Source organism: Scyliorhinus torazame, chromosome 22 (assembly GCF_047496885.1).
Source record: "Scyliorhinus torazame isolate Kashiwa2021f chromosome 22, sScyTor2.1, whole genome shotgun sequence".
NCBI lineage: Eukaryota > Metazoa > Chordata > Chondrichthyes > Carcharhiniformes > Scyliorhinidae > Scyliorhinus > Scyliorhinus torazame.
In genome coordinates, this window is record NC_092728.1 from 108,207,339 (window position 1) to 108,231,302 (window position 23,964).

General features: G+C 56.2%; 1 protein-coding gene across 1 annotated transcript in view; it reads right to left on the reverse strand.

Moving 5' to 3' along the window:
• LOC140398873 (uncharacterized) overlaps window positions 1–23,964 on the reverse strand; it is a 147,304-nt gene that overhangs the window by 25,976 nt on the left and 97,364 nt on the right. Inside the window, 5 exon segments of the mRNA XM_072487816.1 lie at window positions 8,017–8,127; window positions 9,085–9,318; window positions 10,697–10,810; window positions 16,358–16,471; window positions 18,665–18,850. Coding sequence (XP_072343917.1) covers window positions 8,017–8,127; window positions 9,085–9,318; window positions 10,697–10,810; window positions 16,358–16,471; window positions 18,665–18,850 — 759 coding nt within the window.

Sequence of the window (23,964 nt, forward strand, 5' to 3'; positions counted from 1 at the left end):
TACCCCAGTGAGAGTCAGTGTGTGGGACCCGTACCCCTGTGAGAGTCAGTGTGTGTGGGACCCGTACCCCAGTGAGAGTCAGTGTGTGTGAGACCCGTACCCCAGTGAGAGTCAGTGTGTGTGGGACCCGTACCCCAGTGAGAGTCGGTGTGTGTGGGACCCGTACCCCAGTGAGAGTCAGTGTGTGTGGGACCCGTACCCCAGTGAGAGTCGGTGTGTGAGGGACCCGTACCCCAGTGAGAGTCAGTGTGTGTGGGACCCGTACCCCAGTGAGAGTCAGTGTGTGTGGGACCCGTACCCCTGTGAGAGTCAGTGTGTGTGAGACCCGTACCCCAGTGAGAGTCAGTGTGTGTGGGACCCGTACCCCAGTGAGAGTCAGTGTGTGTGGGACCCGTACCCCAGTGAGAGTCAGTGTGTGTGGGACCCGTACCGCAGTGAGAGTCGGTGTGTGTGGGACCCGTACCCCAGTGAGAGTCAGTGTGTGTGGGACCCGTACCCCAGTGAGAGTCAGTGTGTGTGGGACCCGTACCCCAGTGAGAGTCAGTGTGTGTGGGACCCGTACCCCAGTGAGAGTCGGTGTGTGTGGGACCCGTACCCCAGTGAGAGTCGGTGTGTGTGGGACCCGTACCCCAGTGAGAGTCAGTGTGTGTGGGACCGTACCCCAGTGAGAGTCAGTGTGTATGGGACCCATACCCCAGTGAGAGTCAGTGTGTGTGGGACCCGTACCCCAGTGAGAGTCAGTGTGTGTGGGACCCGTACCCCAGTGAGAGTCAGTGCGTGTGGGACCCGTACCCCAGTGAGAGTCAGTGTGTCTGGGACCCATAGCCCAGTGAGAGTCAGTGTGTGTGGGACCCGTACCCCAGTGAGAGTCAGTGTGTGTGGGACCCGTACCCCAGTGAGAGTCAGTGTGTGGGGAACCCGTACCCCAGTGAGAGTCAGTGTGTGTGGGACCAGTACCCCAGTGAGAGTCAGTGTGTTTGGGACCCGTACCCCAGTGAGAGTCAGTGTGTGTGGGACCCGTACCCCAGTGAGAGTCAGTGTGTGTGGGACACGTACCCCAGTGAGAGTCAGTGTGTGTGGGACCTGTACCCCAGTGAGAGTCAGTGTGTGTGGGACCCGTACCCCAGTGAGAGTCAGTGTGTGTGGGACCCATACCCCAGTGAGAGTCAGTGTGTGTGGGACCGTACCCCAGTGAGAGTCAGTGTGTGTGGGACCCATACCCCAGTGAGAGTCAGTGTGTGTGGGACCCATACCCCAGTGAGAGTCAGTGTGTGTGGGACCCGTACCCCAGTGAGAGTCAGTGTGTGTGGGACCCGTACCCCAGTGAGAGTCAGTGTGTGTGGGACCTGTACCCCAGTGAGAGTCAGTGTGTGTGGGACCCATACCCCAGTGAGAGTCAGTGTGTGTGGGACCCGTACCCCAGTGAGAGTCAGTGTGTGTGGGACCCATACCCCAGTGAGAGTCAGTGTGTGTGGGACCCGTACCCCAGTGAGAGTCAGTGTGTGTGGGACCCATACCCCAGTGAGAGTCAGTGTGTGTGGGACCCATACCCCAGTGAGAGTCAGTGTGTGTGGGACCCATACCCCAGTGAGAGTCAGTGTGTGGGGAACCCGTACCCCAGTGAGAGTCAGTGTGTGTGGGACCCGTACCCCAGTGAGAGTCAGTGTGTGTGGGACCCGTACCCCAGTGAGAGACAGTGTGTGTAGGACCCATACCCCAGTGAGAGTCAGTGTGTGTGGGACCCGTACCCCAGTGAGAGTCAGTGTGTGTGGGACCCGTACCCCAGTGAGAGTCAGTGTGTGTGGGACCCGTACCCCAGTGAGAGTCGGTGTGTGTGAGACCCGTACCCCAGTGAGAGTCAGTGTGTGTGGGACCCGTACCCCAGTGAGAGTCAGTGTGTGTGGGACCGTACCCCAGTGAGAGTCAGTGTGTATGGGACCCATACCCCAGTGAGAGTCAGTGTGTGTGGGACCCGTACCCCAGTGAGAGTCAGTGTGTGTGGGACCCGTACCCCAGTGAGAGTCAGTGCGTGTGGGACCCGTACCCCAGTGAGAGTCAGTGTGTCTGGGACCCATAGCCCAGTGAGAGTCAGTGTGTGTGGGACCCGTACCCCAGTGAGAGTCAGTGTGTGTGGGACCCGTACCCCAGTGAGAGTCAGTGTGTGGGGAACCCGTACCCCAGTGAGAGTCAGTGTGTGTGGGACCAGTACCCCAGTGAGAGTCAGTGTGTTTGGGACCCGTACCCCAGTGAGAGTCAGTGTGTGTGGGACCCGTACCCCAGTGAGAGTCAGTGTGTGTGGGACACGTACCCCAGTGAGAGTCAGTGTGTGTGGGACCTGTACCCCAGTGAGAGTCAGTGTGTGTGGGACCCGTACCCCAGTGAGAGTCAGTGTGTGTGGGACCCATACCCCAGTGAGAGTCAGTGTGTGTGGGACCGTACCCCAGTGAGAGTCAGTGTGTGTGGGACCCATACCCCAGTGAGAGTCAGTGTGTGTGGGACCCATACCCCAGTGAGAGTCAGTGTGTGTGGGACCCGTACCCCAGTGAGAGTCAGTGTGTGTGGGACCCGTACCCCAGTGAGAGTCAGTGTGTGTGGGACCTGTACCCCAGTAAGAGTCAGTGTGTGTGGGACCCGTACCCCAGTGAGAGTCAGTGTGTGTGGGACCCGTACCCCAGTGAGAGTCAGTGTGTGTGGGACCCATACCCCAGTGAGAGTCAGTGTGTGTGGGACCCGTACCCCAGTGAGAGTCAGTGTGTGTGGGACCCATACCCCAGTGAGAGTCAGTGTGTGTGGGACCCATACCCCAGTGAGAGTCAGTGTGTGTGGGACCCATACCCCAGTGAGAGTCAGTGTGTGGGGAACCCGTACCCCAGTGAGAGTCAGTGTGTGTGGGACCCGTACCCCAGTGAGAGTCAGTGTGTGTGGGACCCGTACCCCAGTGAGAGACAGTGTGTGTGGGACCCATACCCCAGTGAGAGTCAGTGTGTGTGGGACCCGTACCCCAGTGAGAGTCAGTGTGTGTGGGACCCATACCCCAGTGAGAGTCAGTGTGTGTGGGACCCGTACCCCAGTGAGAGTCAGTGTGTGTGGGACCCGTACCCCAGTGAGAGTCAGTGTGTGTGGGACCCGGACCCCAGCGAGAGTCAGTGTGTGTGAGACCCGTACCCCAGTGAGAGTCAGTGTGTGTGGGACCCATACCCCAGTGAGAGTCAGTGTGTGTGGGACCCGTACCCCAGTGAGAGTCAGTGTGTGTGGGACCCATACCCCAGTGAGAGTCAGTGTGTGTGGAACCCGTACCCCAGTGAGAGTCAGTGTGTGTGGGACCCGTACCCCAGTGAGAGTCAGTGTGTGTGGAACCCGTACCCCAGTGAGAGTCAGTGTGTGTGGGACCCGTACCCCAGTGAGAGTCAGTGTGTGTGGAACCCGTACCCCAGTGAGAGTCAGTGTGTGTGGAACCCGTACCCCAGTGAGAGTCAGTGTGTGTGGGACCCGTACCCCAATAAGAGTCAGTGTGTGTGGAACCCGTACCCCAGTGAGAGTCAGTGTGTGTGGGACCCGTACCCCAGTGAGAGTCAGTGTGTGTGGGACCCGTACCCCAATAAGAGTCAGTGTGTGTGGGACCCGTACCCCAGTGAGAGTCAGTGTGTGTGGAACCCGGACCCCAGTGAGAGTCAGTGTGTGTGGAACCCGTACCCCAGTGAGAGTCAGTGTGTGTGGAACCCGTACCCCAATAAGAGTCAGTGTGTGTGGGACCCGTACCCCAGTGAGAGTCAGTGTGTGTGGGACCCGTACCCCAGTGAGAGTCAGTGTGTGTGGGACACGTACCCCAGTGAGAGTCAGTGTGTGTGGGACCCGTACCCCAGTGAGAGTCAGTGTGTGTGGGACCCGTACCCCAGTGAGAGTCAGTGTGTGTGGGACCCGTACCCCAGTGAGAGTCAGTGTGTGTGGAACCCGTACCCCAGTGAGAGTCAGTGTGTGTGGGACCCGTACCCCAGTGAGAGTCAGTGTGTGTTCAGAATCGAGATGGGAATATTTGCTACCAGAATGATTATTTTGGTCAGTCTGTCAGTGTTGGAACCTCTCAGGACTTCAAGTTAAACTTGAATAGATTGCTGTGAGGTGCGTTCAGAAACAAGTTCCTTCAGTATTAAATCCAACCTGCACCCACCCCCCCCCCATCCCAAAACAAAAAACAACGGGGCCAATGTCTCGATTTCCTCAGGTTAAAGGATCGTTTTTCGCTCCACCTGCCCCAGATCTTTGAAGGCAGCAGCTCGAGCTGTAACGCAAGACGCCAGATGGGCTGTCATAATGGGCCTTTTATCTGAGAGGCTGCCTTCCTCCTCGGAGGCAGCTGTACCCGTTCCTGAGGCTCGGCCTGGCCACGAGGGGCCTGAGATTCAGGCGCAGCGTGGTTACGGCGAGAGACTCCCTGAATCCCTCCACACAGATAGAGAGGGAGGGAGGGAGCAGTCAGGCCAGGGAAAGGAACACGATACCCCTGAGAATTGGTGCAGGCATGTGTGGCTGCTGACAATCGGTGCTTTCACTGGGATTCCTTCATTTCCCTCTTCCCATTGACTGGGTTCAGGTAGAGCAAGCTCCACATTTATCGCTGTGCCTTTTGGTCTGCTGTGATTATAATTTTAAACGGTGTTCCAATACAATTCGAACGAGGATGGAGACTGGGACTAAGACTTTTCTATGTCTCGTCTTAGGGGTGGGGTTGGTGGCTGTCTCGGAGTCGGGGGGTGGGGGGTCCTAGGCCGAGACCTGCCAGGGGTGGTGACCTTCGTCTTTTATCATTGGGAATTGGTCACAGTCAGTGCGTCGGGGGGGGGGGGGGTGTCAATCAATCTCCCTGCTATCCTGCTATTCGACTGCGAGAGTCAAACCGACCCAGCGAGAAGCAGCTTTTCACTCCCTTTGGGGATTGAAGACCCCTGTTGAGGATGGAGGGGGAAGAGCGGAGGTGAGGGAGAATGAGAGGTGTGGGGGCAGAGGGCAAAAACAGGAGAGGGCGGGAGAATGAGGCACTGGGGATTTAGGATTGAGGAAATGAAGGACAAGGGGAGGAGGTTTGCGGGGAAGAAGGACCGAGGAGCGAGGGGAGAGCGCCCGTGTGAACAGTGGGAGATTGGCGGTAAAGATCGGGGAGAGACAGAAAAGAAAATCTCTTTTATTAAAAATATAGTTTATTTCTGGATTAACTTTCACAGGAAAGCTGATGCGAGTCACATGGGAAAGAATGGGAGGTGGGTTGTGTGAGAGGCTGTGCTGCAAGTGGTTAGCACTGCTGCCTCAGGGCGCCGAGGTCCCAGGTTCGATCCCGGCCCCGGTCACTGTCCGTGTGGAGTTTGCACATTCTCCCCGTGTCTGCGTGGGTTTCGCCCCCACAACCCAAAGATATGCAGGGTAGGTGGATTGGCCACGCTAAATTGCCCCTTAATTGGAAAAAATGAATTGGGTACTTGAAATTTAAATAAAAATGTAACCCTGAGGAGCTGGATGGAGTGTGTGTGTGTGTGTGTGTGTGTGTGTGAGAGTGTGTGTGAGTGTGTGTGTGTGTGTGAGTGTGTGTGAGTGTGTGTGTGTGTGTGAGTGTGTGTGAGAGTGTGCCTGTGTGTGAGTGTGTGTGTGTGTGTGTGCCTGTGTGTGTGTGCCTGTGTGTGTGAGTGTGTCTGTGTGTGTGTGTGAGTGTGTGTGTGTGAGTGTGTGTGTGTGTGTGAGTGTGTGTGTGTGTGCCTGTGTGTGTGTGTGTGAGTGTGTGTGTGTGTGTGTGTGTGTGTGTGTGTGTGTGTGTGTGCCTGTGTGTGCGTGTGTGTGTGTGTGTGTGTGTGTGTGTGTGTGTGTGGGGAGAATCTTTCGGAGTGGGAGCGGCAGGGAGGAACATTTATCAACAACTTACATTTATATAAAATGTCTTAAACATAATGAAAGGTTTGAAGGTGCGTAATATAACAAAGTATTAACACTGAGCCACACAAAGAGATATTAGGACATGTTTCTTTGTGTGTTTTGGGGTCTAGACGGGGGTTCTGGGGATTGTCTATTCTCACAAACCAAGCTGCTTGAATCTGTACTTTCTCAAAACTACTATTCTCTATTCACAGGGGGCACGAGCTGGAATCTCCCCTCCTTCTCCCATCGCGCTGGTCAGTCATGTGATCTGACATCATTAGCACATCAGCACCGTGGGCACATCTGATGTTAACCCTTTACTCACATCTCCCCCAACCCCATCACATTTACATCCTCTGACATCTTTCCCCAAAGCCTCAGACGTCACAGAGCTGTGCTGGGAGGTGCCTGCACCAATCTCCCTCACCTCCGTCTGAGATCCTTTTGAGGCCAAGGATATCCCTAACTCTCGATGTGAGTGTTCTGTTGCTTCACTTTATGATACTCTGGTCTGTCTCAACCCTGTATGATCTCGGTGGTGGAGTTTTTTCATTGATCGTCCCTTCCCTGTTGGCCTTGGACCCATACTCGTTCCCCAGGCTTCAGCACCCGTAAGTCTGTGCCTGCGATCAAAGTTCCAGCCGGGTCATTTCCCTGTTTTTGTTTAACTCTCTCACGGTCCTTCGTGATGACGTTTGGATTTGAGGTTTTGTTCCCGAGATGGAAGCTGTGTTCGCAATCTCCCGCCCATTAGTCACTCTGATGGCGAGGAAACACTGTAATGGTGAGGATCGATAACAAAGAGCGAGGTGAAGGTCTTTCTTTATCTTCAACAAATCTTTGATGGTTTGTGCCCCTCTCTCAGCTTCTTCATCACTTGAGAATAGTGAGGTGAGCTGGTGAAATGAACGAAGCCTTATTCGTTTGCAAAATGGCAGAATAGCTCCCCAGCAAATTGCGGTCCATCGTTGGACACTCTGATTAGATGTGGTGCATCAATTCTCTTGAAGGATTGGGTGTCTGTTTCTGCTGTGACATTCTGCATCCACTGTGAGTCATGACCAGTGACAATAAGGAGAGCCACCCCCCGAAATTTAAATAAGCCCATTCCCAGGTGCGCCATCACAGCCTCGATGGGAAAGTGGACGCGAACAGTTCATTCTTGGCATTTTATGGCACCAGACAGTTAGAAATGATTTCTTCTGTAGGACAAGTGACGTTTGGCCAATGGACGGATTGCTGAGCTCTTGCACAACATTTTGGTATTCCGAGATGACTTTGGTGAAGTCTTTGAAGAATATCAAAGCCCGAGTGACTCTTCTCTCATTGAGGACCAGTGAGCATCAGTATTATTCCAAATTCTGCCGTCATGTCAGATTAGTGGGGATATGGCCAGGCCATCCATCCAGACATTGTTCTCAGGCTTGGAGGCATTTGCACCTCGACACAATATCACAGCTTTCCCTCCTGCCAGATCTCTCGCATTTCCCAGTCATGTGACCTGACATCATTATTATGTCAGCATCATAGAGGCGTCTAATCTTCACCCTTCACTCGACAGGCCAGGTGGCCAGAAACTTGGTGAAAGCTGTCGATGTTAAGGGGAATCTTAAAGGTGGAAGGAGAGGGATAGGTGGAGGGGTTTAGGGGGGTGGGGGGGTGGAATTCCAGAGCTCTAGCTGGAGACCGAGCTGGAATCCCGGCCAGCAATGGGAAAGAGACAAAGATCAGGGATGCTCGAGGGGCCAGAATCTGAACAGATATCTCAGGGGGCTGTGGGGCTGGAGGGGGTTACGGAGATAGGGAGACCAGGGTGGGAGGGATTTGGAAACAAGGACAACAAGTTTAAAATCAAGGCTCTGCTTAACCAAGAGCCAGCGAATGTCAGTGAGTACAGGGGTGCTGGCTGAACGGGAATGGTGCGAGTTAGGACGCAAACAGCGGAATTCTGGACAAGCTCAGGTCTCGCAGGGTGGCATGTGGGTGGGCAGCCGGGAGTGTGTTGGAATAATCAAGCCTGGAGATAACAAAGACAGGGACAAGGGTTTCAGAGGCAGGTGAGGCTGGGATAGGGGTGAGACAGGCGATGTTACTGAGTTGAGGAGTGAGTCTTACCTGTGTATCCAATCTCACAGACACAGTCATAACTGTTAATCTGATCAATGCAGTTGCCGTATTTACAGGGATTACTGGCACAGTCATCTAAGTTTGTTTCACAGTTTACACCTGTGGGAAAAATAATATTTCCAGCGATTAAATACTTTAACTTTTGAGCACCACAAAAAATAAAGATGATTAGGAGAATCTGTTGACTGAAAGTAGGAAAGATGTGCATCTCGGTGACACCTATCACCGCCCAAGTCCTCAACAACCAATTTGGTGCTTTTTGGGGGGGAAGTATTTTTATTCAAAAAATTTTCAACGATTTTACAAAACAACCCCACAAAACCCCCCCTGCCACCCGCAACGGCCCCCTCCCTCAACGGTCAACGGTAACCAACTCCCGAAAATTCATGATGAACAAGACCCAATTGTGGAACCCTTCACTCTCCCTGCTCAGAGCAAACATCACCTTCTCCAGGGTCAGAAATTCCAGCAGGGCCCCCCCTCCCTCCCCCTCCCTCCCCGGCCACGCCAAGGGATAGGGCGGAGAGATTGACCTCCATTCCAAGAAGGCACGAGCGACCAGCGAGGCGAAACTAAAACATCCGACCCCGCACTTGCCTGCAATCCGGCTGGGCCAACACCCCGAACATGGTTTCTAGGGGACCGGGCTCCATGTCCACGTATTAGACCCCCGAGGTTGTACTAAACACCGTCCTCCAAAACCTTTCCAGCCTTGGACAGGCCCAAAACATGTGTACATGGATCACGGGGTCCATGTGTACATGGATCGAGCGCTCACAGACATCTTCCACCCCCTCGAACAGCAAATTGATGCTTTTTGGAGTGCAGTCACGGTTATAATGCAGGAACCGTGGCAACCAATTTGTGCACAGCAAGATCCCACACACAACAATGTGACAAATAAATAAATCATCTGTTTTCTTTCACTGGGATTGGGGAGTTTAGGGCACTCAAGAAAATGAGACAAAACTGCAATAGGGGTGGGGGGATTGATTTGATAAGGGTTGAGGGTGAGGAAGAGGCGGGGAAAGTGAAGGGAGTGGGAAGAGTCGGTACCTGTGGTTCCTTTGAGACAGGCACAGGCGTAGCCATCTATCCTGTCCTGGCAGGTCCCTCCGTTCTGACAGGGTTGACTCTGACACTCGTTAATGTTAATGTCACACACACGGCCTGTGTAACCAGGGTTACAGACACAGATAAAGGTGGCGATGGCATCCTTGCACTCCCCATAGTGACAGGGGTCCTGCTCACACTCATTGATGTCAGTCTCGCAGAGAGTCCCAGTGAAACCTTCCGAAAAAAGCAAAACAACACAAAATAAACACCAATCAGGCTGCAAGAAATAAAGAGAAGGGAGCGAGAGATGGAGAAGGAAAGAGAGAGAGGGAAGAGAGAGGGAGGAAGAGAGATGGAGAGAGAGAGAGAGAGAGAGAGCTGGAGAGAGAGATGGAGGGAGAGATGGAGAGATGGAGAGAGAGAGAGATGGAGAGAGAGAGTGAGAGAGAGAGTGAGAGAGAGATGGTGAGAGAGAGATGGAGAGAGAGAGAGAGATGGAGAAAGAGATGGAGAGAGAGATGGAGAGAGAGATGGAGAGAGAGAGAGAGATGGAGAAAGAGATGGAGAGAGAGATGGAGAGAGAGAGAAATGGAGAGAGAGATGGAGAGAGAGAGAGAGAGATGGAGGGAGAGATGGAGAGATGGAGAGAGAGAGAGTGAGAGAGAGATGGTGAGAGAGAGAGAGAGGGAAAGAGAGATATGGAGAGAGAGAGAGAGATGGAGAAAGAGATGGAGAGAGAGATGGAGAGAGAGAGAAATGGAGAGAGATGGAGAGAGAGAGAGATGGAGAAAGAGATGGAGAGAGAGATGGAGAGAGAGAGAAATGGAGAGAGAGATGGAGAGAGAGAGAGAGATGGAGAGAGTGAGTGGCATGGTAGCACAGTGGTTAGCACTGCTGCCTCACAGCAACAGGTATCCGATTTCGATTCTGATCTTGGGTGACTGTGTGGAGTTTGCCACGTGTGTGCGTGGGTTTCCTCCGGGGGCTCCGGTTTCCTCCCACAGTCCAAAGATGTGCAGGTGAGGCGAGGTTACAGGGAAAGGGTGGGGGAATGGGCCTGGGTAGGGTGCTCCTTTGGAGGGCCGATGCGGACCCGATGGGCCGAATGGCCTCGTTCTGCACTGTAGACATTCTATGAAAGAGTGGGGGAGAGAGGGAGCAGAGAAGAAAAGGGTGAGGGAGAGATAGAGATAGAAAAAGACGGGGAGACGGAGAGAAAGGGAAGGAGTAAGTAACGGAGGGAAAGAGAGGGAGAGTGGGAGGCAGAGACAGACACAGAGAGAGGGAGATACTCTCTCTGCCTCACACACACGACAAACACTGTCACTGAGAGAATGCGAAACACCTTTCAAAATCAGAGCAAATTTGATGGAACTGAGAGATTGGATGGAGAGCACAGAGGCTAAGAGTGTCCGACACTGAACATGGAAACAGGAGGAAGCTGAAGGGCTGATCATACTGAGGTAAAGCTGTGATTGGGATGTGAAAATCCTCAGTGGAAAGGGGAGGTCAGAGGGAGAAGGACGAGGGTGAGGAGAGAATGAGTTGGAGCGAGGGAGGGAGAGCAAAGGATTGTGGGAGGAGGGTGAGGGGCAGGAAGAGGCACACTGACCTTCCAAACATTCACAGTGATATTTATTGGGGCCGTCCACACAGCGGGCTGCGTTCTGGCAGGGGGTACTCGCACACTCGTCCACATCAATCTGACACAAATTCCCATTGAAGCCTGAGGATAAACAAACCGAATGATTATCAGAGAACAGATAGGGGCCTATAATCCACCTGAAGTGACTTTGAGTTGAACCCGTACCCCAGTGAGAGTCAGTGTGTGTGGGACCCGTACCCCAGTGAGAGTCAGTGTGTGTGGGACCCGAACCCCAGTGAGAGTCAGTGTGTGTGGGTCCCGTACCCCAGTGAGAGTCAGTGTGTGTGGGACCCGTACCCCAGTGTGAGTCAGTGTGTGTGGGACCCGTACCCCAGTGAGAGTCAGTGTGTGTGGGGCCCACACCCCAGTGAGAGTCAGTGTGTGTGGGTCCCGTACCCCAGTGAGAGTCAGTGTGTGTGGGACCCGTACCCCAGTGAGAGTCAGTGTGTGTGGGGCCCACACCCCAGTGAGAGTCAGTGTGTGTGGGACCCGAACCCCAGTGAGAGTCAGTGTGTGTGGGTCCCGTACCCCAGTGAGAGTCAGTGTGTGTGGGACCCGTACCCCAGTGAGAGTCAGTGTGTGTGGGACCCGTACCTCAGTGAGAGTCAGTGTGTGTGGGACCCGTACCCCAGTGAGAGTCAGTGTGTGTGGGACCCGTACCCCAGTGAGAGTCAGTGTGTGTGACACCCGTACCTCAGTGAGAGTCAGTGCGTGTGGGACCCGTACCCCAGTGAGAGTCAGTGTGTGTGGGACCCATACCCCAGTGAGAGTCAGTGTGTGTGACACCCGTACCCCAGTGAGAGTCAGTGTGTGTGGGACCCGTACCCCAGTGAGAGTCAGTGTGTGTGGGACCCGTACCCCAGTGAGAGTCAGTGTGTGTGGGACCCATACCCCAGTGAGAGTCAGTGTGTGTGGGACCCGTACCCCAGTGAGAGTCAGTGTGTGTGGGACCCGTACCCCAGTGAGAGTCAGTGTGTGTGGGACCCGTACCCCAGTGACAGTCAGTGTGTGTGGGACCCGTACCCCAGTGAGAGTCAGTGTGTGTGGAACCCGTACCCCAGTGAGAGTGAGTGTGTGTGGGACCCGTACCCCAGTGAGAGTCAGTGTGTGTGGTACCCGTACCCCAGTGAGAGTCAGTGTGTGTGGGACCCGTACCCCAGTGAGAGTCAGTGTGTGTGGGAGCCGTACCCCAGTGAGAGTCAGTGTGTGTGGGACCCGTACCCCAGTGAGAGTCCGTGTGTGTGGGAGCCGTACCCCAGTGAGAGTCAGTGTGTGTGGTACCCGTACCCCAGTGAGAGTCAGTGTGTGTGGGACCCGTACCCCAGTGAGAGTCAATGTGTGTGGAACCCGTACCCAAGTGAGAGTGAGTGTGTGTGGGACCCGTACCCCAGTGAGAGTCAGTGTGTGTGGGACCCGTACCCCAGTGAGAGTCCGGGTGTGTGGGACCCGTACCCCAGTGAGGGTCAGTGTGTGTGGGACCCGTACCCCAGTGAGAGTCAGTGTGTGTGGGGCCCGTACCCCAGTGAGAGTCAGTGTGTGTGGGACCCGTACCCCAGTGAGAGTCAGTGTGTGTGGGACCCGTACCCCAGTGAGAGTCAGTGTGTGTGGGACCCGTACCCCAGTGAGAGTCAGTGTGTGTGGGACCCGTACCCCAGTGAGAGTCAGTGTGTGTGGGACCCGTACCCCAGTGAGAGTCAGTGTGTGTGGAACCCTTACCCCAGTGAGAGTCAGTGCGTGTGGGACCTGTACCCCAGTGAGAGTCAGTGTGTGTGGGATCCGTACCCCAGTGAGAGTCAGTGTGTGTGGGACCCGTACCCCAGTGAGAGTCAGTGTGTGTGGGACCTGTACCCCAGTGAGAGTCAGTGTGTGTGGAACCCGTACCCCAGTGAGAGTGGGACCCGTACCCCAGTGAGAGTCAGTGTGTGTGGGACCTGTACCCCAGTGAGAGTCAGTGTGTGTGGGACCCGTACCCCAGTGAGAGTCAGTGTGTGTGGGACCCGTACCCCAGTGAGAGTCAGTGTGTGTGGAACCCATACCTCAGTGAGAGTCAGTGTCTGGGACCCGTACCCCAGTGAGAGTCAGTGTGTGTGGGACCCGTACCCCAGTGAGAGTCAGTGGGTGTGGAACCCGTACCCCAGTGAGAGTCAGTGTGTGTGGAGCCCGTACCTCAGTGAGAGTCAGTGTGTGTGGAACCCGTACCCCAGTGAGAGTCAGTGTGTGTGGGAACCATACCCCAGTGAGAGTCAGTGTGTGTGGAACCCGTACCCCAGTGACAGTCAGTGTGTGTGGGACCCGTACCCCAGTGAGAGTCCGCGTGTGTGGGACCCGTACCCCAGTGAGAGTCAGTGTGTGTGGGACCCGTACCCCAGTGAGAGTCAGTGTGTGTGGGACCCGTACCCCAGTGCGAGTCAGTGTGTGTGGGACCCGTACCCCAGTGAGAGTCAGTGTGTGTGGGACCCGTACCCCAGTGAGAGTCAGTGTGTGTGGAACCCTTACCCCAGTGAGAGTCAGTGTGTGTGGGACCTGTACCCCAGTGAGAGTCAGTGTGTGTGGGACCCGTACCCCAGTGAGAGTCAGTGTGTGTGGGACCCGTCCCCCAGTGAGAGTCAGTGTGTGTGGGACCCGTACCCCAGTGAGAGTCAGTGTGTGGGAACCGTACCCCAGTGAGAGTCAGTGTGTGTGGGACCCGTACCCCAGTGAGGGTCAGTGTGTGTGGGACCCGTACCCCAGTGAGAGTCAGTGTGTGTGGGACCCGTACCCCAGTGAGAGTCAGTGTGTGTGGGACCCGTCCCCCAGTGAGAGTCAGTGTGTGTGGGACCCGTACCCCAGTGAGAGTCAGTGTGTGTGGGACCCGTACCCCAGTGAGAGTAAGTGTGTGTGGGACCCGTACCCCAGTGAGAGTCAGTGTGTGTGGGACCCGTACCCCAGTGAGAGTCAGTGTGTGTGGGACCCGTACCCCAGTGAGAGTCAGTGTGTGTGGGACCCGTACCCCAGTGAGAGTCAGTGTGTGTGGGACCCGTACCCCAGTGAGAGTCAGTGTGTGTGGGACCCGTACCCCAGTGAGAGTCAGTGTGTGTGGGACCCGTACCCCAGTGAGAGTCAGTGTGTGTGGGACCTGTACCCCAGTGAGAGTCAGTGTGTGTGGGACCCGTACCCCAGTGAGAGTCAGTGTGTGTGGGACCCGTACCCCAGTGAGAGTCAGTGTGTGTGGGACCCGTACCCCAGTGAGAGTCAGTGCCTTTGTATGGAACTGGAGTGGACAATCCAGGTTAAAAATGAGAGTTAAATAAGTTATACTCAAACCAATACAGACAGATGGACGAAGGGGACTGTGTGCTGTCATGATGCTCGTCTCTGTGGCCTCCATTTACCGATGATACCCGACACACTCTGACAGACTTTCACAGAAAAATGTAAGACGGACTCGATGTTTTTTTTGCTTTTTAAAAATATTTTTGTTCTCCATTTTCACATTTTCTTCTGAATTTACACCCCACCAACAAACAGTAAATGGTAAAAAATACAAAGTCAATCCCCTTATAAACACCAGCGATCCCTACCACCCATCACACACCCCAAACAACGACCCATCTGACAATATAAGCATCAAATAAAACAAACCCTCTGTAGCCATCTGGGACGGCCACTTCCCGATTACAAAATGGACACTTTGCAAAGATTGCAGGGAAAATGGACAATGCTGAGAAAAGAAGCAGGTTCAGGGTTTGTCTGCATGTTGGAGCCGCAGCTCCCAGACAAGACCAAAACTGTCGGCCCATTAGCATACTAATGGGCCATCTCCGGGAACAAAAGAGTAACATTTGAGTAACCGATACTAAGGCAGACACCCCGGCGCCAGAGGAGACCGAAACAAAGCAGGCCAACGGCCACCTAGGACACGCCCAGCCGTCAGGGCACCCACCCCTTTATTGGACGAGATCAATAGGAATGATCGAGAAACGGCCCAATTGATTGGGGCCAAGTTCAAGGCCCGCCCATAAGCGAGGAGCCCCCAAGAAAGAATCGTTCTCTTGGACCCGGCTCTCACAGCGGAGAGACCCGTCCACCAGCTGCACCAGAAGCAAGTAAGTCCAAGGTCAACGCTCGCTACCAGACGGACGACCTTAGCTGTTCCCCTCTACCACTTCGACCCCAGCAGCCTCAGAACCGAACAACAACCATTGTTCCTCTGACTGAGTGGGCGCCCGAAGCTAAGTATAGGCTTTAGCAGTAGTGATAGTTTAGTCTGTAGAGTTTCGTGCATGAGTATATTTAACTGTGTGTGTAAATATATAAGCATCGACTTTGAACTAACTAACTGGTGTATCGAGTCTTTGATCAGCATTCGGGTTTGAACCTTGTGGCGGTGTCGAAAGATACCCGGCGACTCTAGAGCAAACGTAATTAGAGTTAAGGAAGGCGACCATATTGACCGGCATATTCAGAAACAACCAAAGAGAGCAACACCTCCCAAGGTTGAAAAAAAAGGAAAAAAGAAAAAGAAATCAGGAGTCGCCTATGGTCACCATTGACTATATAGTCCACCCCCCTGTTTTGTTCCCTGTGAGGTAGGTAACATCTGCTACTCAATCCTTGGCTAATGAAGAGGTCTTCTGAATCTCGATGAAAAAGACTCAAACTCATCCAGTAATAACAAAAGGATTATTGAGTAACTATAACAATAATTGCATGAGTTCTTTACCTAACTACAGTAACTATACGTAACTCCTAGGGGCAGCGAGGTGGCGCAGTGGGTTAGCCTTGTTGCCTCACGGCTCCAGGTCCCAGGTTCGATCCCGGCTCTGGGTCACTGTCCGTGTGGAGTTTGCACATTCTCCCCGTGTTTGTGTGGGTTTCGCCCCCACAACCCAAAGATGTGCAGGGTGGGTGGATTGGCCACGCTAAATTGCCCCTTCATTGGGAAAAAATGAATTGGGTACTCTGAATTTATAGAAAAAAAAGAAGAAAAAAAAAAAACTGTATGTAACCCCACTAGCCATCTGAACTAGTCTGCTATTGCGGTGGTCACAGTGCACCCAAGAGAGAGCCAGAGACCCAATGTGGTTGCCTTTTATACCCCTGTTGGTCCTGCCCTCTAGTGATCATGTGGTGCTACTGATGACACATTAACTCCTTATGTACATGCACATCCAACCCCCCCTAATATTCAACATCATCCGATCCCCGAAAGAGTACCATGAATGACACCCATGAATTGTAGACACCCCCAGACTCCCCCCCTCCACTTTGTCTTGTAAAGTCCTCCCCCCAACCTCAGTTCCTTCCCCCAACTTTACACCCCGGCTAGACTCGCCACAACCTGTTCTGCCAGGCTCCGATGGGCGCAGCCCCTCCCCCCCACCTCACCCCCGTTCACTGGCCGGCTTAAACCGGCCGGCGCGGAGTGACTCGACGTTTTTCAATGTTATTTTCCCTTTCCTGGATTTCAGTTACTGTGAGAAGAATCATTCCGGCACCAGACAGATTATCACAGGGGGCTAACGGACGGCAGTGAATGTGGGCCACATCTTGGTAAATAAAGCCTGCCCGCAGGCCGGGATTAGTGAGCAGCCAAACTCAAGAGCATCCAGGCGGTAGGGTGAAGGTTTATTGAACACTGGCACCTACCTGAGGGGCATTCGCACTCAAACTTATTGATTTTGTCGACGCAGTTGCCCTTGTTTAAGCACGGATTACTGCCGCATTCATCAATGTCAATCTCACAGAAGATTCCCTCATATCCTGCAATTTTAAAACACAGAATTAGTGTGGGGAACGTGGCTGTTTCTCACAGTGGAAAGCTGAAATCTCTCCATCAAAGCTGTTGGTACTGGGTGCTGCATTTGGAGATGTCAGTGGCACTGTGGTTAGGGTTTTGCTGGTTGGTCCTGTACGAAAGGAAAAATCTTTCCTTGTCTGCAATTGAAGAGCTCGGAACTTTCAACTCCCCCTTACCATCTCAGAAACAACACCTCCAAACTATCGCCATCACTGTCGGAAGGGAGACCATTCTGCCCCTCGATCCGATGCTGACCGTATCCTCCTGCCCTGGTTCATATTCCTTACTCCTCTTACCCAACGACAAACACTTCAATCTCGTTCCTGAATGAATCGCCCCAATGGCTTCCTGCGAGAGAGAGTTCCACGTTTCCACTCCCCCTCTCCTGTGAGGAAACGGCCCCCCCAATATCACCCCCACCGGCCTGCCTCACGTCTTAAAGTTGTTCCCTATAGCCTTCCCAAATCTTGACCCCGCCTTCCCCAAATCCTGACCCCGCCTTCCCCAAATCCTGACCCCGCCTTCCCTATAGCCTGACTCCGCCTTCCCCAAATCCTGACCCTACCTTCCCTACAGCCTGACCCCGCCTTCCCTATAGCCTGACCCCGCCTTCCCTATAGCCTGGCCCCGCCTTCCTATAGCCTGACCCCGCCTTCCCTATAGACTGACCCCGCCTTCCCTATAGCCTGACCCCGCCTTCCCTATAGCCTGACCCCGCCTTCCCCAAATCCTGACACCACCTTCCCTATAGCCTGACTCCGCCTTCCCCAAATCCTGACCCCACCTTCCCTACACCCTGACCCCGCCTTCCCTACAGCCTGACCCCGCCTTCCCTACAGCCTGACCCCGCCTTCCCTACAGCCTGACCCCATCTTCCGTTTAGCCTGACCCCGCCTTCCCTACAGCCTGACCCCGCCTTCCCTATAGCCTGGCCCCACCTTCCCTAAAGCCTGACTCCGCCTTCCCTATAGCCTGACCCCGCTATCCTATAGCCTGACCCCGCTATCCTATAGCCTGACCCCGCCTTCCCTATAGCCTGACCCCATCTTCCGTTTAGCCTGACCCCATCTTCCGTTTAGCCTGACCCCGCCTTCCCTATAGCCTGGCCCCGCCTTCCCTATAGCCTGGCCCCGCCTTCCCTATAGCCTGGCCCCGCCTTCCCTATAGCCTGGCCCCGCCTTCCCTATAGCCTGGCCCCGCCTTCCCTATAGCCTGACCCCGCTATCCTATAGCCTGACTCCGCCTTCCCCATAGCCTGACTCCGCCTACCCCATAGCCTGACTCCGCCTTCCCTATAGCCTGACCCCGCTACCCTATAGCCTGACCCCGCCTTCCCTACAGCCTGGCCCCGCCTTCCCTACAGCCTGGCCCCGCTATCCTATAGCCTGACTCCGCCTTCCCTATAGCCTGACCCCGCCTTCCCTATAGCCTGACCCCGCCTTCCCTATAGCCTGACCCCGCCTTCCCTATAGCCTGACCCCGCCTTCCCTATAGCCTGACCCCGCCTTCCCTATAGCCTGACCCCGCCTTCCCTATAGCCTGACCCCGCCTTCCCTATAGCCTGACCCCGCCTTCCCTATAGCCTGACCCCGCCTTCCCTATAGCCTGACCCCGCCTTCCCTATAGCCTGACCCCGCCTTCCCTATAGCCTGACCCCGCCTTCCCTATAGCCTGACCCCGCCTTCCCTATAGCCTGACCCCGCCTTCCCTATAGCCTGACCCCGTTTTCCCTATAGCCTGACCCCGCCTTCCCTATAGCCTGACTCCGCCTCCCTATAGCCTGACTCCGCCTCCCTATAGCCTGACTCCGCCTCCCTATAGCCTGACCCCGCCTTCCCTATAGCCTGACCACCTGTAGCTCTGCTAGAATCTGAGCAGTAACAGTGATCAGCGTGAGGTGAGACGGGAGTCATATAGAGACCCTACCCCCAGTGCGTCCCTCTGCTCCTGGAGTCTGTTACTATTCTCCTCATTGTTTGTTACATATCTGAATTCCATTCCGTTCCAAAGTTTGTAAATCTAAAGCCAGCTCAGTTACAGACAGCGGCACTCCGAATACTGAGCCCTGGACCCCACTCTATAGGTGTCCGGTCTGAGAAACAACCTTTCACCCACGTGTCCCGTATCGCTACAACCTCACTGCTCCCAGGACGTACCGGACATGCAGATACACTGGAACTTTCCAATCAGGTCGAGGCAGGTAGCATCATTCTGGCAGGGGTTGGACATACATTCATTAATATCCAGTTCACATCGAGGGCCGTGATAGCCCAGCTGGCAGAGGCACTCAAAGGAGCCCAATGTATTGATACACTTCCCCGAATGCTCACAGGGGTTGGAACCTGCAGGTAATAGCAGAAAAGAGAGCTTCAAAATCATGAAAACAGACCCATTCACAAACTCAGCCCCTCAGCACTGACCCTCTGACAGTGCAGCACTCCCTCAGTACTGACCCTCTGACTGTGCGACACCCCCTCAGTACTGACCCTCTGACAGTGCGGCACGCCCTCAGTACTGACCCTCTGACAGTGTGGCACTCCCTCAGTACTGACCCTCTGACAGTGCAGCACTCCCTCAGTACTGACCCTCTGACTGTGCGACACCCCCTCAGTACTGACCCTCTGACAGTGCGGCACGCCCTCAGTACTGACCCTCTGACAGTGCAGCACTCCCTCATTACTGACCCTCTGACTGTGCGACACCCCCTCAGTACTGACCCTCTGACAGTGCGGCACGCCCTCAGTACTGACCCTCTGACAGTGTGGCACTCCCTCAGTACTGACCCTCTGACAGTGCAGCACTCCCTCAGTACTGACCCTCTGACTGTGCGACACCCCCTCAGTACTGACCCTCTGACAGTGCGGCACGCCCTCAGTACTGACCCTCTGACAGTGCAGCACTCCCTCAGTACTGACCCTCTGACAGTGGGGCGCTCCCTCAGTACTGACCCTCTGACAGTGCGGCACTCCCTCAGTACTGACCCTCTGACAGTGCGGCACTCCCTCAGTACTGACCCTCTGACAGTGCAGCACTCCCTCAGTACTGACCCTCTGACAGTGCGGCACTCCCTCAGTACTGACCCTCTGACAGTGCAGCACTCGCTCAATACTGACCCTCTGACAGTGCGGCGCTCCCTCAGTACTGACCCTCTGACAGTGCGGCACTCCCTCAGTACTGACCCTCTGACAGTGCGGCACTCCCTCAGTACTGACTCTCTGACAGTGCGGCACTCCCTCAGTACTGACTCTCTGACAGTGCGGCACTCCCTCAGTACTGACTATCTGACAGTGCGGCACTCCCTCAGTACTGACTCTCTGACAGTGCGGCACTCCCTCAGTACTGACCCTCTGACAGTGCGGCACTCCCTCAGTACTGACCCTCTGACAGTACGGCACTCCCTCAGTACTGACTCTCTGACAGTGCGGCACTCCCTCAGTACTGACTCTCTGACAGTGTGGCACTCCCTCAGTACTGACCCTCTGACAGTGCGGCACTCCCTCAGTACTGACCCTCTGACAGTACGGCGCTCCCTCAGTACTGACCCTCTGACAGTGCGGCACTCCCTCAGTACTGACCCTCTGACAGTGCAGCACTCCCTCAGTACTGACACTCTGACAGTGCGGCACTCCCTCAGTACTGACCCTCTGACAGTGCAGCACTCCCTCAGTACTGACTCTCTGACAGTGTGGCACTCCCTCAGTACTGACCCTCTGACAGTGCGGCACTCCCTCAGTACTGACTCTCTGACAGTGCGGCACTCCCTCAGTACTGACCCTCTGACAGTGCAGCACTCCCTCAGTACTGACCCTCTGACAGTGCGGCACTCCCTCAGTACTGACCCTCTGACAGTACGGCGCTCCCTCAGTACTGACCCTCTGACAGTGCGGCACTCCCTCAGTACTGACCCTCTGACAGTGCAGCACTCCCTCAGTACTGACACTCTGACAGTGCGGCACTCCCTCAGTACTGACCCTCTGACAGTGCAGCACTCCCTCAGTACTGACTCTCTGACAGTGTGGCACCCCCTCAGTACTGACCCTCTGACAGTGCGGCACTCCCTCAGTACTGACTCTCTGACAGTGCGGCACTCCCTCAGTACTGACCCTCTGACAGTGCAGCACTCCCTCAGTACTGACCCTCTGACAGTGCGGCACTCCCTCAATACTGACCCTCTGACAGTGCGGCACTCCCTCAATACTGACTCTCTGACAGTGCGGCACTCCCTCAATAGTGCACTGGGAGTATCAACCTTGATTATGTGTCCCTGAGGTAAGAGGAAGATGTAGCTGGGGCGGGATTCTCCGATGGCGAGTCAGAGCGTCCAGGCCGTTGCGAACGGGCCGCCGGAAGCATCGATTCAGGCCCCGGAAAGGGGCCAGCAGCTGGGCCGCGAGAAACGCGGTGGGCGTGGCACCAGAGGAGCGGCATGCTCCCACGACGCCCGGATGACGCCGCGCCGTTTAATGTGCGCGATCCGACAGGGAGAGCTGGCCGCTCCCAGGTACCGGGGCAATGACCTGAGGGTTCCCCCGGGCCACCCGCCCCCCCCCTCCCCGCCCACCATGTGTCACGCAGCCCCCCCCCCCCCCGCCCACGCAGGGGGGGGGCACCACGCTGCCCCGACCCACATGGGCACCTCACACCCCCCTTGCGAGCCGCCATGGCCTGGTGCCCAGTGCCCCCCCCAGTCATAATGTTACCAACATCTGCGCGTCTTGCTGCAGACCGCCCCCCCCCCCCCCACACACACACGCAGGATAAGACCACAACCATCGTGAGTGTGCAAGAACCGCAGTGGGATCACCTGTGCTGACCCCCCTCACCGTCCACGAGCAGAAGGCTCTGGACCTCGCCGGGGGAGCCGCCACCCGGGAGGTAGCGCCATGCCAGATCGGAGGCACAGCACCAAGTGAGACTCCCCTGCCTGGCTGCCCCCCCTCAGCACCCCCCCCCCCCCTCACACTGCCCCCCCTCAGCACCCCCCCCTCACACTGCCCCCCCTCACACTGCCCCCTCCAACCCGTAACCCCCCTCAAACTGCCCCCTCCACCCTGTAACCCCCCCTCACACAGCCCCCTCCACCCCGTAACCCCCCTCAAAGTGCCCCCTCCTCCCCCTAACCCCCCCTCAAACTGCCCCCTCACACTGCCCCCCCTCAAACTGCCCCCTCACACTGCCCCCCTCACACTGCCCCCCCTCACACTGCCCCCTCCACCCCCTCACACTGCCCCCTCCAACCCGTAACCCCCCTCAAACTGCCCCCTCCACCCCGTAACCCCCCTCACACTGCCCCCCCTCAAACTGCCCCTCCACCCCCTCGCACCACCCCCTGCACCCCCCTCATTCTCCACCCCCTCACACTGCCCCCTCCACCCCGTCACACCCGACTCCGCCTGTCTAACGATAAATGCTTTATTGTGTATCCCAGGGCCAGCAGCCGATCGTCCCGGAACGTCTCGGAGAAGCCCCCGCCGTCCAGGTCCAAGTTCATCTGCCCACAGGGACGTACGCCAGGGAGGGGAAGGAAGACGGGCAAGAGGACGGACTCTTCCGAGGCCGGGGCACAGGAGACGGACGCACAGAGGCCGACAGAAACGACACTGACGAACACAGGACAGACAGTCAGGACACTGATGGACAGAGGACGGGGACTCTGGACAGTGACGGACAGAGGACGGGGACTCTGGACAGTGACGGACAGAGGACGGGGACTCTGGGCAGTGACGGACAGAGGACGGGGACTCTGGACAGTGACGGACAGAGGACGGGGACTCTGGACAGCGACGGACAGAGGACGGGGACTCTGGACAGTGACGGACAGAGGACGGGGACTCTGGGCAGTGACGTACAGAGGACGGGGACTCTGGACAGTGACGGACAGAGGACGGGGACTCTGGACAGTGACGGACAGAGGACGGGGACTCTGGACAGTGACGGACAGAGGACGGGGACTCTGGACAGTGACGGACAGAGGACGGGGACTCTGGACAGTGACGGACAGAGGACGGGGACTCTGGACAGCGACGGACAGAGGACGGGGACTCTGGACAGTGACGGACAGAGGACGGGGACTCTGGGCAGTGACGTACAGAGGACGGGGACTCTGGACAGTGACGGACAGAGGACGGGGACTCTGGACAGTGACGGACAGAGGACGGGGACTCTGGACAGTGACGGACAGAGGACGGGGACTCTGGACAGTGACGGACAGAGGACGGGGACTCTGGACAGTGACGGACAGAGGACGGGGACTCTGGACAGTGACGGACAGAGGACGGGGACTCTGGACAGTGACGGACAGAGGACGGGGACTCTGGGCAGTGACGGACAGAGGACGGGGACTCTGGGCAGTGACGGACAGAGGACGGGGACTCTGGGCAGTGACGGACAGAGGACGGGGACTCTGGGCAGTGACGGACAGAGGACGGGGACTCTGGACAGTGACGGACAGAGGACGGGGACTCTGGACAGTGACGGACAGAGGACGGGGATTCTGGACAGTGACGGACAGAGGACGGGTCTCTGGGCAGTGATGGACAGAGGACGGGGACTCTGGACAGTGACTCTGGACAGTGACGGACAGAGGACGGGGACTCTGGGCAGTGACGGACAGAGGACATGGACTCTGGGCAGTGACGGACAGAGGACGGGGACTCTGGGCAGTGACGGACAGAGGACGGGGATTCTGGGCAGTGACGGACAGAGGACGGGGACTCTGGACAGTGACGGACAGAGGACGGGGACTCTGGACAGTGACGGACAGAGGACGGGGACTCTGGACAGTGACGGACAGAGGACGGGGACTCTGGACAGTGACGGACAGAGGACGGGGACTCTGGACAGTGACGGACAGAGGACGGGGACTCTGGGCAGTGACGTACAGAGGACGGGGACTCTGGACAGTGACGGACAGAGGACGGGGACTCTGGGCAGTGACGGACAGAGGACGGGGACTCTGGACAGTGACGGACAGAGGACGGGGACTCTGGACAGTGACGGACAGAGGACGGGGACTCTGGACAGTGACGGACAGAGGACGGGGACTCTGGACAGTGACGGACAGAGGACGGGGACTCTGGACAGTGACGGACAGAGGACGGGGACTCTGGGCAGTGACGGACAGAGGACGGGGACTCTGGGCAGTGACGGACAGAGGACGGGGACTCTGGGCAGTGACGGACAGAGGACGGGGACTCTGGGCAGTGACGGACAGAGGACGGGGACTATGGACAGTGACGGACAGAGGACGGGGACTCTGGGCAGTGACGGACAGAGGACGGGGACTCTGGGCAGTGACGGACAGAGGACGGGGACTCTGGGCAGTGACGGACAGAGGACGGGGACTCTGGGCAGTGACGGACAGAGGACGGGGACTATGGACAGTGACGGACAGAGGACGGGGACTCTGGACAGTGACGGACAGAGGACGGGGACTCTGGACAGTGACAGACAGAGG